The sequence below is a fragment of the Durio zibethinus genome, chromosome 1 (assembly GCF_047325235.1).
Source record: "Durio zibethinus cultivar Kanyao isolate XHJ-2024 chromosome 1, ASM4732523v1, whole genome shotgun sequence".
In the NCBI taxonomy this organism is placed as follows: domain Eukaryota; kingdom Viridiplantae; phylum Streptophyta; class Magnoliopsida; order Malvales; family Malvaceae; genus Durio; species Durio zibethinus.
In genome coordinates this window covers 35,911,518-35,928,569 of record NC_143162.1, presented here as the reverse complement: position 1 = coordinate 35,928,569, position 17,052 = coordinate 35,911,518, and the positions used below count along the sequence as shown (strand labels likewise).

Genomic DNA, 17,052 nt, shown 5'->3' with positions numbered 1-17,052 from the left:
AAAGGATAAATATATGAGATCATTAATAAAATAAATTTTAATAAATAATTAATAAAGATAATTTCAATTACCAAATTTATTTGTCTTTACTTGTTAGGAATATCATGATAATCTTTTGGCTAGCTCCCAATATAGTTAGGGAAGAATTTTTATGCGAGATTTGAATCAAAATAAATAGCGATGGGAGGGGGCTCTAAAGACAAAAGCGTAGAGCTTTGAATGTGATGATAAAAGGGAACCGAAAACTATAGACAAAAACAATGGAAGGTGAAGCACGTTCCCTTGAGAGAATCAGAATATCCGTCTTCATTATTAGGTTTAAGCTTCTTTTGGTTAACAGACGAAAAGAAATTAAACCCAACATAGAGAAAAGGAATTACAAAGTGTACATGGGAAGAGAAGACATGCCCTCGTGGAAGGATCTTAACTAACTCCAATATCTATCTCTCTCCTTTGGTGGTGGAAGAATAAAGAGAACATTGTCACGAGTGTCACACTCCCATACATTTGCTTCTAACATTAGTTTAACATCAAAGATTGGTCTTTCTACATGATAACTGAACAAAAAATAAATAAATAAAATTTTTATCATAGATATAAATCCCTGCCCTAAAAATCTTCGGATTCATTTAGATAAGTAATGTGATTGATTATGGTGAGATTGAAAATAATAATAATTATTATTATAAATACAATTAAAAAAATTAATTTACTATAACAAAAATTGAAAAAAAATTATAAAAAATTTTATACTAAATGAATTTTATTGAAGTTAGTATTTGAATTTAATTGATGATGCAATGAAATCAACTACACTAAACTAAAAATGCGATGGAATCCAAACCCTCATTTAACTAAAGATCACGAAATGTTGTGTTAATTCCATCGAGATTGACGAGAAACGGTAAGTACAAAGGCCTTACCTTTCTAAGTCCCCCTCATTATTGTTACTATTAATAATGGTAGTGAATTTATTCTATACAATTGGAATTTCACGTCTCGATCCATATATTTTCATTTATTTTTATCAAATTCATATGAATTAAGTAAAAGATTACTTGAAGAATTTATTCGGCAACCTTCAATATTCATCTTACTTCATTTAATATTAAAAGAAATATCCAAATAATTAGACCTAAAAGTGTTAAATTTTAAATATAAAATATTTTATACGATGAAAAGAGGACCTCTCATTGTATATCAAATGACTTGAGTCCCTTTTTTATACATTATCTATAAATTTTATAAATTTCATAAAATAAAATTCAGAAATTGATAAATGTATTTGATTTTATTTTTTTATTTTTTTATTTTTTAATACATTCTAAAGAGTACGTGTCTTTCTTCTAGCTCTTCTAGTGAAGTTTAGAAATTATATAGTAAATGAGATAATTTTCCGTAAAATAGTTTCTCACGTTATTTATGATCTTATCAAATTACCAAAGGTACAATCTTTATTGGTAACTTTTCAAAATCAAATGACTCCCAACCCAATCCAACAAATGAGTATGAAATTGGGCTAAAGCCCATAAATAATTGCCAAACACTTCATGGGACTATGACCATTTGGACCATGAAAAACAAACGTTACAAAAAAAACACAGATTTCAAGCTCGTAAATTGCATCATTATTTTTCATTTTTTGAACAAAAATGGAATTCCCAAAACCTCCTCCATTTCCCTCAAACCCTCTCTTATCCCTCTCCACCTTCATCCACCGTCTCGGCGCCGAGTTCGCTACCCGCCTTCACCACACCCACCGTCTAGCCGCTACCTTCGCCTTCGGTTTTTACCCACTGGAGACTTTCCGGCATCGTCCGCTCTTCGCTTCGATCTCTCAGCCGAATGCTGCGGTAGCGGCAGTTGCCACCTTGAGTCCCGAGCAGGTTGCCAAAACTCTAGTCGGTACCGCGGTGTACACAGTGAGCAACTCCAACAATGAGTTCGTGCTTATCTCTGATCCCAATGGAGCCAAGTCTATTAGCTTGCTTTGCTTTCGCCAAGAAGACGCCGAGGCATTACTCGCTCAGGTTAGTTAAATTTTTTAAACTCAGAGCAAAATTCGAAGCTTTTTGTGTTGATTTGGTTTCATTATGTCATAGGTTCGATTACGGAGAAGCGAACTGAGACGTAATGCCAAAGTAGTGCCGATTACACTTGATCAGGTGACTCTTTTTTAAATTACTGGTTTATCATTTATTTATGGAAATTAAAACTTTAACTAAAATTGGATTGCAAATAACAATGTTGATTTTTATGATTGCTGGTTTTATACTTGGTTTATGCTATAGGTATATTCACTGAAGGTTGAAGGAATTGCATTTCGTTTTCTACCGGATCCAATTCAAATAAAGAATGCATTAGAGGTTAGTGTTTCATGCAATTTGGTTTTAAGGTCGTTCTTAAGAGGGGACATGACATTATCCCAAAATAGCTTGACATTGCTACTCAATGCTGTAGACTTACTTCATCTAGATTGTGTATTGCCATTTTCTTAAAAGAAATTTGAAGGCAATGAAGAAAAAGAAAAAGAAAATAAAAGACAGGGGGTTTCAATAATCATGTAGGAGTAAGAGAGATTTTTGGTCAGGGTTTCAATTTTTATGTGGACTGGATGTTGGGTACTTAGACAAGACAACAGTGCTTCAATGGAGTTGTGATAATGATTCATTCATACATGAATGAAAATGTTATCTTTCTTAGTTGGACAATTCTACACCATTACTCACATTAGTTTTTCATGTTTATTAGCTGAAAGCTGGTGATATCAAAAGTGGGTTTGATGGAGTTCCTGTTTTCCAGGTAGGATATTTATTTTATTAAATATGTATGATGTCCTTGAGAGTGGAAATATGGTTAAAAGGCATTTTCAGCTTGGATAATCCTTTCATGATTGCATACAAAGCATCACATGAATGGCTAGTGGCTACCAAAAGCTTATTTATGTGTGTCTGTGGTTACTCATTGTAGCCATGTTGTATTTTCTCCCTTTAATCATTAGCAATTTTTTCTGTATTAGCAATAGAATATTAGTGTAGAGAGACTCTCATTTTGTTGTTGTTAATAGGGGAACCATTCCCAGCATTATTTTAATTTGATGAATCAGGAAATTTTCTTTCTCCACAGTTTCTGAAAGATATTGCCATTTTTGACATACTGTTTTTATATTAGGAGTGCATGAAGGAGCTGAACTGTGATAATTTCTATGTTACCACAAATCAATGTTAGATCTCATTTTTTTTGTTTTTAATGTCTCTGTCTACAGTCTGACCTTCTTGTTGTGAGGAAGCAAAACAAACGGTTCTGCCCAATATATTTCAATAAGGTTTGCTTGATCTATCAAGCTGTTATAGGTGCTGTTCTCCTGTTCAGTATGGATTTAAAGATTGTTGTTAAGCATAACTTAGTTTCTATTGTTTGCTTGTTATGGTGCAGGAAGATATTGAAAGGGAACTTTCAAAGGTTTCAAGGGCATCAAGAGGACCCGGTGTTTCTCAACGTATCATGGTATCATATATATACCATGGATGAGTGATTACATATCAAAACCCCCCTCCCCCCTCTCTCCTTAACACTTTCAATGGTTCCATCGCTGTGTACTAGCTTTATTAATGGTATAATTTTCCTTTTTTGTTTTGCTTTTCTTAGTATTCATTTGATCTGATCTGTTTGAGCAGGTTGGAAGCTTGGAAGATGTTCTAAAGAAAATGGAGGTATAGGATCTAATCGCTGATTAGTTTTATGTAATATGTACAAAATGGAATTGAAATCAGATTATTCCTCTTTGTCTTGATACAGATGAGTGAGAAAAACTCAGGCTGGGAGGATCTAATATTCATTCCACCTGGTAAAAGCTATTCTCAACACATCCGAGATGTGGTGAAAGTATGAGGCAGTATGCATGTTGCTTCCGCATGTCCATTTGATGGCATAAAAAATGCAATTACATCAACTCAAAGATCTTGAATTCAAACTCGGGATGGGAGAGATCGGATTTATGTGATAAGAGTGAGCTACCTCTTTTTGTTTAGTCCAAGATCCAATGGGTTCTCCATATGTTACCAAAAAATGAAATAGGTAAGGAAAACCTAGGAGTTGGTCATTGATATGCATCTATACTTTGAATGAGGAAATTGTTAAAAAGCATTAATATGTGGAAACGATTTTGGTTTAACTACTAGTTGGAATTGACAATTGTCTCTGGACATTTACTTATAATAGTTGGATGTCTTCATCATCAAGGAAGAGCTTTAGGAAAAGGCAACAGATAATTTATTTGCACATTATTTGCCATAAGTTACTCTTAATTCCCTCATAAATCCACTAGAAGTACCCATATATGATGCAAAGCGACCAAGACCCTACTCTTTCTAATTCTTTTTCATGCATTCTCCCCTTTTTCTCCCTTTTGATTTGCTGATCTCAAGTACTCATGCTTAAGGTTCTTTAACCGCTTTTGCTTGACCTCGGAAAGATGAGGCAATCCGACATACGCCTAATATATCAAGAATTAGTTAATAATTTATTCACCAAATATGTAGGATGGTATATCAAGCTTCTAGAATTTGATTTAGTGATTAATGTATGATAATTTTTATGAAATGATAAGGTTCGAATATCTTCTTATCCAAATTAAAAAAAAAAAAAAATCAGGACTCCAAACCCTGTTGGTAATTATCAACATTCTGACATTGGGGGCGGAATTTCGATGGTTAACCTTTCATTTTGGCTTTGGTCATGTACTTAACTGCCTTTGAAATCATTGCAAAGTTTTGATAATACAGATGGCCAACCTAAATCCTTAATAAATCATTACATACAATTTAATTTTTTTATTTATTGAATAAATAAAATAAAAAGGGAAAAACTGCATATCAGAAAGCAGATATTGGTGCAGCCTAGAATATTTCTGTAAAGGCTAAAAGAGACATTTCAATGCATGCAAGAAGTTGACAGTCAACCAACTAGTTGTTGGAAGAAGGCCTGCTAATCTACCTAATAACAAAATTCCTATTGTAATTATTTACCTAAATTTCTCGTGAAAATATCACCTTACTTTTTGGGAAAAACTTCTATAAGTAAAATTTGTAAAATTTTTTATTAAAAATAAGTAAATTAAAATTAAAATTAATAATCAAAATTAAAAAATTAAAAAATTTTATCACATAAATAAACGTGTAAAATTGAAAAAAAATCTTAATAAATTTTAATATATTTATTAAATAGATATATTTAATAAAAATATTGATAAAATTTTTATTATTAAATAAATATCATGTAAATTTTATCCGACTCTTTTTACCTTTTTTCTTGGCTTTATTAATTTCTCATATGCTCAAATGTTAAACTATAGCTAAAAAAGTTGACAAGATAATTATACCCTTTTAGCGTAAAGTTGTGCAATGGAAAAAATTTGGGAAAGGGTTGCCACCTTTTGTTGGTGGGATTGAGTACGTAAAGTTGTGCAATGGGAAAAATTAAGGAAAGGGTTGCCACATTTTATTGGTGGGATAGGGTAGATGATGTGTTATGCTTCATCTGGAAAGAAAATTTTCGGACAATGAATTTGGACTTAATATGTTACATCAGATTGTAATTATAAACATACATATGGCAATATTTAGGTAAAATTCTTTGCGAATAACCTAATTCAATATATAAAAAATGAATTTAAAATTTAATTTTTTTATACTTAGGGATTGTAAAGATTAAATTCTGTCATTGAAATTAAGTATTTAACATTATAATAAATTATACAATTATTAATAATAGAAGAAATTTTATTTAAAAGTATTTAGAATAAAGAGGTAAACTATGAAATTTTGAAGTAAAACATTTTTCTTAACTCAATTTCAAGTATCATCTCAGAGAAAATGAAGAAAAATAATTTTTATGAAAAAAGAAAATGTATAAAATTATTGTACAAGTTTGTACTTAAGCGTGTGGAGAAGGTGTACGTTGGGAAATGGGAAATTGTCTCCAACAGCATGGGATGGGAATAGAAGAGAAGCTTTATTTGTTCCGACCTTTTTGTCTCAAAGGGAAGGAAACTAAATGCAAAAGGAAACGACAGATGGAGCTTTTTAAATGGTCCGACTTCTTTTGAGTTTTACTCTACATTTCACCCTATCTCTATTAGGCTCTCTAACTACTACACCCCCCAAAAATACTGTAAATTTCTAATCATTATAATTATTATTGTACTTTATTTTAAACTATGAAAAAGTGGTTACGATTATAATTATAATTTATACCTACATCTATATATATATATATATATATATTGAGCTTGCATTGAGGTAGGACAGCTTTGCTTAAGGATGGGTGAAGGACTTTGCCTTCAAAAAATCATCAAGGCAACTCCTTCAAAAGCTTTGGTTATTAGAATCAACCTGGTTTTTCTTGCTTTCTTTTTGGTTATCTATGCATCACTTCTTTTGCGCCCATCTTCTTCAGTTTATTTTGAGAATGCTGCATCGCTTGTTAAATGCTCCTTGCGTGAGTGCCATCACAAGGTAAGGTGAGCTGACTCAATTCAATGTTGCAATGGTTTGTTTCCTGTTTCCATATATAAGATTTGTTTGTCTGTTCTCTGCGATTTCATATTTGGTGAATGTGATTGATGCAGGTGGAAAAAGGGGTGAAGATGGAGGCGATTTTCGAAGATGAAGCCCTGAAACCAAAGCCTAAGAGAAATTTGACCATGTTAGAAGTGCCAACCTTCATTGATGAGATTGGAGGAGGATTGAAGATTGGGATGGTAAACTTCGAAGATAATGATTATAGCGATTGGGAAAAACATGGAGAAACAATTCCAATCCATTTCGAGAGAGTCTCGGAGCTTTTCGAATGGCAACATTTGTTTCCTGAATGGATTGACGAAGAGGAAGAAGTTGAAGGACCAAGGTGCCCTGAGATGCCAATGCCAGACTTCAATACGTACGATAACATGGACTTGATTGTGGCAAAACTGCCCTGTGAGTACCCTGTAGACGGATGGGCCAGGGACGTGTTCAGGCTTCAAGTTCACCTGATAGCAGCAAATCTAGCAGTTAAAAATGGGAAAAGGGACTGGAATTGGAGAACAAAAGTGGTGTTCCTGAGCAAGTGCAGGCCAATGTTAGAAGTGTTTCGATGCAATGATTTGGTGAAACAGGAAGATGAGTGGTGGTACTATGAACCGGAAGTAGCAAGATTAGAACAAAAAGTTTCTTTGCCTATTGGTTCCTGCAAGCTAGCTTTGCCAGTATGGGGACGAGGTATGATCTTAATTCCAGGTTTTGTTTCTTTTTTGGTTTATAAAATTTTCTTGCTTTACTCAAAGAAAGAAAAACATAGAAAGTTCAGCAACCAAACAAAAATAGGAACTAGTGAACCGATCGAACCTATGACTTTCTGCTTACGAAACATGCGCTCTATCCACAAAGCTACAGGTGCTAAAAGTCAAAACACACTTTTCTTCATATGACCTAAAGTTTTACCAACCCCTTCTTTTCCTTTCATAATTTCTTCACCACTTCTGTCAAAATTTTCAAAGATTATGGTAACTGAGCTTTCTGCAAGTAGTTGAAGAACAAAAGTAGGCAGATGAAAATGAAAGAAGGAAAAAAAATAGTATGAAATAAGGAGGAGGAATTATTTGTTGATGTTGATATGATTAGCAACTTCCAAATGAAAATTGACTTTGCTTGCGGACAAAGTCTAAGATGCAGTAGTTATGCTTTTGTTGTCTTTGGAAAATGCTGGACCAGCATCCAATTTTAAACAGCAGGCGCCACTGCTAGTTTCCAAAAGTAAAAGTCACATGTTCGACTAATTGTTTTCATTAGTTAGGAATCATTAATCAACTAAGCCAATGGGGGACCTCTCCGAAACAATTTTCTTAGCATGCATTAACTCTCTAGTTCAAAGTTCAAAATCAAAGAAATAAACAAGCAGATTAATCATTTCAGGAAACGATGAAGTGTTTGATGTCTCCACGATCGAACAGGCAACAAGGAACTCCAAGCGTGAAGCCTATGCCACAGTGCTACATTCTTCTGAATCATACGTGTGCGGTGCCATAGCCCTTGCCCAAAGTCTCCTAAAATCCGGAACCAACCGAGACCTGATCCTTCTCCTAGACAGGTCCATCTCTGAACCAAAGTGCGACGCCCTGAAAGCAGCCGGTTGGCAGCTTCGCTTCATCAAAAGAATCCGAAACCCTCGGGCTGAGAAAGGCACCTACAATGAATACAACTACAGCAAGTTCAGGCTCTGGCAGCTAACGGATTATGACAAGGTCATTTTCATTGATGCAGACATCATTGTTTTACAAAACCTTGATCTCCTTTTCCATTTCCCTCAAATGACAGCTACAGGCAACGATATTTGGATTTTTAATTCAGGGATTATGGTGATTGAGCCATCAAATTGCACATTTAAACTATTAATGAACAAACGTAAAGAAATATTCTCGTACAATGGAGGGGACCAAGGTTTTCTGAATGAAGTGTTCGTTTGGTGGCACCGTTTACCAAGGAGAGTGAATTTTCTGAAGAATTTTTGGTCCAACAGCACGGTAGAATCTGGTTTAAAGAACCAGCTTTTTGGATCTGACCCACCAAAACTTTATGCGATTCATTACTTGGGATTGAAGCCTTGGCTTTGTTACAGGGACTATGATTGTAACTGGAATATAGGGGATCAACGTGTTTATGCCAGCGATGTGGCCCATCAGAGATGGTGGAAGTTTCATGACGCCATGGATGAGACGTTGCAGAAGTTTTGTGGGTTAACAAAGCGAAGAAAGATTGAATTGGATTGGGATAGAAAAAAGGCTGGAAAGGCAGGGTTCAAAGACGAGCATTGGAAGATATATATTACAGATCCAAGACGAAAAAATTTGACCCAATAAATTTGTGATGTTTCTTTCTTTCAATTTCCTTTTCTTCTGATGAATATTTTTGTTAATTTTCCTTCGTAGGAACACATTACTGAGATGTTTTCCATATAATTTATGTGTTGATCATAGCTATACCATATTATTTGTATGAGACATTGGTTACAGCCTTACGGGTCACTCTGTACAATATTTGCAGCAGAGAATTTACTTGATTCTCCTTTCTTAATTATATTATCTTATCCCAACTGGGAATTTGCATTTTCTAATTGCTAGTAGGTTGTAAAGCTGCTATCAATTTTCCAAAACAAAGAAGTCACCCACTTAGAATTTTGTAGCCCCTTGGAGCTGATGTAAAAATCAGAACTTGACCCAAAAGTTCTAATAATTGACACGATCTCTTGTGATGAAAAAATTGATGAGGATGATTTATTCCCATGCAGAATTGATATATGCTATATTATATGAAATAATATAGATCGGACAATTCTTTATGTGTAGGGTTTAGGGTACTGGAAATCATTGTTATATTTGCACCAGAATTGTTTTTAAGTTTTTTGTACTTGGTGATGAACATAAAGACATCAATGAGAGGCACATGTTTTTTAGATTATTGATTTCTTCTGAAAACCAATTTACTGACATTTTTCCGTCAACTACTTTTCACAGTTATAGAATCTAGAAAGTATAAACAACAGGAACAAGAATTCCCCATTTGAAGTTCAATTAGTGTAATAAGGAGTGTACATAGCTCGAAGAAAATAAATATTGGGTTTGAATTCACATGCAAGTTTCAACCATTAAACAAAGGACTTTAATTGCCAACTAAAGAAAATTAAATGCCAAATCCAATCATTTGCTGCAAAAACAAGTTTAATTACTTCCTTTCACTAACGAACTGCTCTGGTTTAAGTTATCCTCCTTGATTGCTAGTCTCAACAACCAGAGGGATTATCCTGGAAGCAGGGTCTCTAGAAATTTGATTATTTGGGTGCAAGGCAAGATTTAGATCAGATGATGGTGATTAATGAAAGAAATGTGATATCAAAGTTTGGTTGAGCAGATTTATGTAGGTACACCTAACAAAGCCGTATATATATATATTTATATGGAATTTTAGGGTCCATTGAAACCGATATCAGATACCGCGAGTCAATATCAAGTCATGCAATTCAACTAATATTTGATTTTGATGAATATACCAGTCAAGAAGGGAAAAAAAAGGACTATATCAGTATAATCCAGTCCGCAAATGGATTAAGCTCAACTTCGAGAGAACATGACTCCTGGTTAGGTCAATCCAGGTAGGGCCTGGCCTGGTGATATTTTGGGCTTATAGCTGCCCCAAATAGAAATGTGTTCTTTCCTGTGTCACATGTTGTTCTGGTCTTGTCCAAATCTCAGGTTCTGAATTCAGCATTTAAATAAAAGCTTCCAGGCATAATGTTGGATAAAAATGATAAAAGCAACTGAAAATGGAACAAATTCATTCGTTAGTTGAAGAGTTGCTTATTTCTTCATAGGCTATACTTAGAAAGTACTAATAGTTTGAAGAAACAGTTATTATGTCCTTTCTCTGACGATGTTTGGCAGAGGCAGAACATTTTACAGAAGCTCAAACAATTAGAGCTTGCGACGAGGAATTCAAGTGGGCAGGTTTGTCCGTTCAACATTGCTAGTAGAGAAGGGAATCTCCACGACTCCCAAGCTGCCCTTTCCTTTTTAGCCAATGATTACCCCTTCTTTCTTTCTTTCTTTCCTTCTTTCTTTCTTATGCTACTGCCACTGCAAAGAACTTTCTCTTCCACGCAAAATCAACAACAACATCGGGATTCATGTTTTTCTGGTTTCGATTTTTATCAACGTTCCTGATTTGATTTCGTCGATAACTTTTTAGGCCTCACTCTCCAACGCTAGCTTGAGGGGCTTTTCCGTCATTCTTTCTCCTCTCTCCTCTCTGCTTCCCTCGTCACGTCAATGATGTTGCTAGACACATGACTTTCCCTTAATTTTAGAATAAAGCAATCTCTAATTTTTTCTAAAAGCCAGCTGAGTTGAGCTAAGCCATCGAAGCCTTTCAGCCTTAGCCACAAATTGTGGTCAAAACTCAAAACAACTTTTTTTTTTTTTTGCCCTTTTTGCTCATCCTAGATGAGATTCCCTTAAACAAAGCACAATTATTATCCTTTTGTTTTCACATTTTATTTTCCACTTCAGAATTCAAAAATAAAAAGATAAAGACAACAAAAAAAACGAAAAAAAAAACAAGAAAGAGAGTACAGATGGATCTGGTCTGTAAGAAGAGGCACGTGTGTTGTGTTCTCTCCTTTTTTCTCTATTTTTCTAATTTTAGCACTAAATTTTCCCAACCTTCATTTATATATTTGTAAATTAATAATGATTTTTCATTTGTTTCTCAACTTAATTTTCATGTCTTGAATTTTTCAGAAATCATTAATAAGCACTTCATTTCCGCTTTTCGTCTCTTTGTTTCTGGTTAACCTGGGTAAGTTCTTTTCTTTGCTTTCCTTTCCTTTTTTTTTTTTTTCCTTTTTCCATTAATCTATGTGTAATCGATGCTTTAGTTATGAATTAAGTTGCAAATCGTATGTTTATGTTTTTAGCTTTGGAAATGGAGCTTTGAGGATTTTGAAATTGCTGGCGTTTGAGTTGGATGAATTTATTATAACGTTGACTTAAGTAATCAGGCTTACTTTCTTCATTTATTTTCCATTTTTGCTCCATTTAATTGCAGAAACAATCGAAAATTCAAATCTATTATGGCATCTTAATTAATATATTGGCTTCCTTTGCCTGCTGTGAGCTTTCGTTTTTCTTTTTTTTTTAATTATTATTTTGCACAACTTTTTTGCAATCAAATTCAGGATTAGCGAATTATCTAGATAATAATTTGCCTCCTTATCTTAAAAATTATTGATTCTTTTGGGGGAAAAAAGAGAACTTTTTATTTGAAAATACTAGAAAAATTTTTAATCTGCCAATATGGTTTATCTGCTAATAAGAAAATAAATGGGATTGAAATGGAGATGCTTAAATTTATGAATTTGGAGTGGATTTAATGTACCATATTCATTTGTGAAATTTTCAGGATTAAGTTTGAATATCTTTTAAGGTATAGAAGTTTATTTGGTTATTTGATGTTTGCATTTTTTGATTGTGTGCTCTTAGCAGATGAATGATCTAAGAAACGTTTGTTTGCGGATTAAATTGCTAGTTAGTATCATTGTGGAACCTCTAACTTGAGGGCCTGAACTTAGTTTGCATCATTTAATGGCCTTCTGGTTTTGATGTTTGTTGAGATTTGGGATAAAGATTGGATTGTATTTTTCCATTTTATTGAAAATTTTTAGTGAAGTTAGCCCAAAATGGGGGCTTTTGCATGTAATTAAATTTGTTGAGCTGTTGCCTCCATTAGTATTTTTTGAAATTGTTGGTTCATACCTTGATGTTATTAATCCTTGTTGAGGTGTTTGCTGATTGAATCTTAAATTAAACATCTGTGGCTGGTTAGAGATGGGACACATAAACTAGTGCACGTGTTAGCTTAAACATAGATGGAAAACAAGTTTGAAATGACAAACTGTTCTTGCTTTCCAGATTCCTCGTGATTTTTAATGCTTGTTTACTCTTGCAATCCTGATTTATTTGGTCAAAATTTGTTTTCTACCTCATATATTTGCCATAAAATGTAGAATTTAGATGCTGCTTAACTTAATTCAGGATCTACTATAGAAGATTGCAGTTGTAGACACTAATCTGTTTTGCTGAAAGTTACTCTGTATGTTTAACATATAATTGCCGATTTTCATATTAACTGTTTTGTCAGGAATTAGAAGGATTAGGCAGTGATTTCTTGTGAGTTTTTTACCGTCCCTTACATTGTTTCTGTTTTCTTGGTTTCAGACACTTTGGTGGGACTCCTTGCTGTTTTCTCATATGGAGAATGTAAAAGCAGAGGAGATACATCATTCAGAATCTTCTTTATCTTATATAGATACTGACCATAATTCTCGTGAAGTTCCAACAATTTCCATTACAAATGGAACAAAACAACCTGACAGTCATTTGTCAGTAATGGAAAGTTCCAAACCAGCCTTTTTACAAAATGCTTCTGATGACCCAATTAGAGGACAATACCATATAACAGATACTGCAACTTCAACTTCATCTGTTGTCATTGATCAAACTGAGACAGATCATCAGGGTAGACTGATGGAAGGTTCTAGGACTGGGGGAATACATGACAGTTCTGATGAACAGCTATCTCAAAATACTGGTTCTGTTGGTATTTCACATATTCATACTGAGGACATGATTGTTCCTCCTGCTTCTAACCCAAAGGTTGGAGATCCTGATGACCATGCACGACCACTCAGTGAGCGTTCTTTACCCCCTATAGATGTCACCAGGGTTTCTGTTGGATCTATACATGGTGTTTCTGATGTTCAGCAATCTCAAGAAGCCGGTTCTACTGTCAGTTCTTCTGTTGTCGATGGTGACAATGACATGATTTTGCCTTCTGCTTCCTCCCATGAAGTGAAATCAGGTGACCTTACCTTGCCCCTTCCTAAAGTTGGCATCATTGCTGTTGGATCCATTCAAGATACTTCATCCTCTCCCAAGGTCATTGACTCTAAGGCAGGAGTTGCTAAAAATGGGAATCATGTAGCCCAAATCAATGATCTTATTCTGCCTCGTCAAAAGATTATCAGTTCTACCGTTGATTCCCCAAAATCTGTTAGTCCTACACAGACAGAGAAAGTTGATTTAAATAGAGGTCTTATTGATACGGCTGCACCTTTCGAATCTGTTAAAGAAGCTGTTTCCTTGTTTGGAGGAATTGTTGATTGGAAAGCTCATAAAATGCAAACTGTGGAGGTATGTTAGATTTATTTGTAGTGGTGTTAATTTAATCTATGCTGCTGCAATATATTTTTCTCATGTCTAGTGAATGCTATTTATCGTGAATTTGTTTGTCTCTATCAACTATTAATGACCATTATAAAATTTTCTTTTTTTCTCTGCCTACTTTGTTCATGTCCACTAAATGTAACTTAAAATTTATTTTTGGGCTATAGAGACGCAAGCTTGTGGAACAAGAGCTTAAGAAAGTTCAGGAGGAAATGCCTGAATATAAGAAACGGTCAGAGGATGCTGAAGAGGCAAAAATGCAAGTATTAAAGGAGCTGGACAGCACAAAGAGACTTATAGAAGAACTAAAGCTAAGCCTGGAGAGAGCACAAACTGAAGAGAATCAGGCAAAACAAGACTCTGAACTTGCCAAGCTCAGGGTGGAGGAGATGGAACAAGGGATTGCTGATGAGGCTAGTGTTGCAGCAAAGGCACAGCTTGAGGTTGCTAAAGCCAGGCACGCAGCTGCAGTTTCAGAGCTGAAATCTGTTAAAGAAGAGTTGGAAGCATTACGAAAGGAATACACTTCTTTGATGACTGAGCGAGATGTAGCTGTTAAGAAAGCAGAAGAGGCTGCTTCTGCTTCGAAAGAGGTTGAGAAGACTGTGGAAGATTTGACTATTGAGCTGATTGCCACAAAGGAGTCCTTAGAGTCTGCACATGCTGCCCATTTGGAGGCAGAAGAGAAAAAGATTGGAGCAGCCATGGCCCGAGACCAAGATACTCACCATTGGGAAAAGGAACTAAAACAGGCTGAAGAGGAGCTCCAGAAACTCAATCAGCAAATCCATTCAGCAAAGGATCTGAAATCAAAGCTAGACACTGCTTCTGCCCTGCTATTTGATTTGAAAGCTGAATTAGCCGCTTATATGGAATCTAAACTTAAGGAGGGAAATAATGGACATTCCATTGATGAGTCACAGACGTCAAGGAAAAGAACTCACACTGATATTCAAGCTGCGATTGCTTCAGCAAAGAAGGAACTTGAAGAAGTGAAGCTCGATATAGAAAAAGCAACTGCAGAAGTGGATTGTCTGAAGGTGGCTGCTATTTCATTAAAATCAGAGCTTGAAAAGGAAAACTCTGCTCTTGCCACCATTAAGCAGAGAGAAGGCATGGCATCGATTGCTGTTGCTTCTCTGGAAGCTGAGCTGGACAATACTCGGTCAGAAATAGCTGTAGTCCAAATGAAGGAAAAAGAGGCCAGAGAGAAAATGGTGGAGCTGCCCAAACAACTGCAGCAGGCAGCAAAAGAGGCTGATGAGGCCAAGTCACTTGCTCAATTGGCTCGTGAAGAGCTGCGCAAAGCAAAGGAAGAGGCAGAGCAAGCAAAGGCTGGAGCAAGTACCATGGAGAGTAGATTACTTGCAGCTCAAAAGGAGATAGAGGCGACCAAGGCTTCAGAGAAGTTAGCTTTAGCTGCTATCAAAGCGTTGCAAGAGAGTGAATCAGCTCAAAGCACCGATGATGTGGATTCACCAGCTGGTGTAACGCTTTCCTTAGGGGAGTACTATGACCTCAGTAAACGTGCACATGAGGCAGAGGAACAGGCCAACATGAGGGTGGCAGCTGCCATTTCTCAAATTGAGGTAGCTAAGCAATCCGAGTCAAGAAGCTTGGAAAAACTGGAAGAAGTAAATCGAGAGATGGCTGAAAGAAAGGAAGCACTAAAAATTGCTATGGAGAAGGCTGAGAAGGCCAAGGAAGGGAAATTAGGTGTAGAACAGGAATTGAGAAAGTGGAGAGCTGAACATGAGCAGCGGCGAAAGGCTACTGAATTGAATCATGGAGGAAACCCTCCAGGAGAAAGTATCGAGGGAAAGAAAGAAACGATGAACTTTGAACCTGTACCCGCTGCTCCTGCTGCCTCTGTAGCAAGCCCGAAGGCAAATGTCGATGTGAATAACAAAGAAACTGAATCATCCCCGGAACCAAAGGTTGTAAAGAAAAAGAAAAAGTCACTGTTCCCAAAGATTTTCATGTTTTTGTCCAGAAAGAAATCAAATTCATCCAAGCCCGCGTAAGTAAGTAGTCAATGAAGTGCTGTGTTATCTTTGCTGTTGTGAATTTACCTTCCTTTTATCTGGGTTGTCACAGCTGCCATAAATGTTCGATAAGTTTCGACAGATTTTTACTCGACTGTAAATTCTAGTGATTATTTGATGTATGATAAATTTGAGAATATATTGTTGCTTACTGTATCATGTATGGCTGGAGGATCCGGAGGAAGTAATAAAGATTGTTCTGTCTGTATAGGCTGAGACGCTTGGACCAACTCTTGTAGAAGTGATGTAAGTTTGTTATGAATGAAAGAATCTGGTTTTCTTAAGTTTGCGTTATTCATATTATATTTATTTTAATAAATTTCAAACCTATAATTTTCTTTTCAAAACAAAAATTGAATGATATTAACTATGAAATAAGGAAATATGAAATTGTAGAATCACTCTTAAAGTAGCATTTAATAAGAATAGAGTTTAAATATCAATATTTGTAATTTATTCCCTTATTCTCAATTCATGACTTTTTTATTTAAAAAAAAAAAAAACTATGAAATATGTGTTTCCAACCAACAAACAAAATGGATACAAACGGTTGTGCCCTGGAATAATATTTGGAGTCTCATCAGTGAATAGAATATTCCGGCAACTCCTGCCGTAGCAAAGCGACATGGACGAACTCCGCCTGAACATATACTTCAAGCTCTCTGGGTCTTCTCTCCTAGCTTAAGCGGGTTAAACCCATAATCTCCAGCCAAACTGGATTAGGAAAAATAACCGAGAAAAAAGTTATCGAGTAGTTGCAAAATTCAACTATTATCTAGAAAATTTCCTATGGGCCACTGGCTCAAGTTTCATCCGGATAGAAGTAGGGTCAAGTCCAGAGAGTCAAGTTGGTCTCCGCTGGGCTGCTGTGCTTGAAAGGCAATTTGTCCATGACGTCGAGAGGCACATTTACTATGGGCCACTATGTGCTTGCAGCACCCAATGAGTGTTTGCACATTTGTTATGAAATATGGATGAAGAAGAGGAGCAAGCTTGAACAGAGAAGCCTCTTCCAACTGCAACGGCCATTGTTTCCTCTTCTGTTTCTGTTCTTTTCTTTTCTTCTTTTGGGGTAATTTTGTCTGTTTGTTTATCAACAATTCCTAATTGGAGGCATACAGGGCGTCCACGTCAATAACTACCACCAAAATGCCACCATATGTTAAAAACATGATAGCCATTGACTTGCCCCTT

General features: G+C 35.5%; 3 protein-coding genes across 6 annotated transcripts; all 3 read left to right on the top strand.

Moving 5' to 3' along the window:
• The first annotated feature begins 1,608 nt into the window (after positions 1-1,608).
• Positions 1,609-4,241, top strand: LOC111312615 (protein TIC 22, chloroplastic-like). Of its 2 annotated transcripts, XM_022913046.2 has the most exons (8): positions 1,610-2,030; positions 2,103-2,165; positions 2,292-2,366; positions 2,752-2,802; positions 3,266-3,325; positions 3,436-3,507; positions 3,678-3,713; positions 3,799-4,241. In XM_022913046.2, the coding sequence occupies exons 1-8, from the start codon at positions 1,653-1,655 to the stop codon at positions 3,889-3,891; spliced, it is 828 nt and encodes a 275-aa protein (XP_022768781.2). In that variant the 5' UTR covers positions 1,610-1,652; the 3' UTR covers positions 3,892-4,241. The 2 variants fall into 2 exon arrangements, with proteins under 2 accessions (XP_022768782.2, XP_022768781.2); XM_022913047.2 differs by lacking the exon at positions 2,752-2,802 and having other exon boundaries at positions 1,609-2,030; positions 3,799-4,035.
• A 2,047-nt stretch (positions 4,242-6,288) lies between these two features.
• Positions 6,289-9,146, top strand: LOC111312614 (UDP-glucuronate:xylan alpha-glucuronosyltransferase 2-like). 2 transcript variants are annotated; one of them, XM_022913044.2, is made up of 3 exons: positions 6,289-6,515; positions 6,629-7,259; positions 7,953-9,146. In XM_022913044.2, exons 1-3 carry the CDS (start codon positions 6,321-6,323, stop codon positions 8,894-8,896), a joined length of 1,770 nt encoding a protein of 589 aa, XP_022768779.1. In that variant the 5' UTR covers positions 6,289-6,320; the 3' UTR covers positions 8,897-9,146. The 2 variants fall into 2 exon arrangements, with proteins under 2 accessions (XP_022768779.1, XP_022768780.1); XM_022913045.2 differs by having other exon boundaries at positions 6,385-6,520; positions 7,953-9,032.
• A 1,223-nt stretch (positions 9,147-10,369) lies between these two features.
• Positions 10,370-16,142, top strand: LOC111312612 (protein WEAK CHLOROPLAST MOVEMENT UNDER BLUE LIGHT 1-like). Of its 2 annotated transcripts, none has more exons than XM_089767473.1 (4): positions 10,370-10,537; positions 11,330-11,387; positions 12,806-13,780; positions 13,981-16,142. In XM_089767473.1, exons 3-4 carry the CDS (start codon positions 12,839-12,841, stop codon positions 15,835-15,837), a joined length of 2,799 nt encoding a protein of 932 aa, XP_089623599.1. In that variant the 5' UTR covers positions 10,370-10,537; positions 11,330-11,387; positions 12,806-12,838; the 3' UTR covers positions 15,838-16,142. The 2 variants fall into 2 exon arrangements, with proteins under 2 accessions (XP_089623599.1, XP_022768777.1); XM_022913042.2 differs by lacking the exon at positions 10,370-10,537 and adding an exon at positions 11,148-11,186.
• Positions 16,143-17,052: the final 910 nt, after the last annotated feature.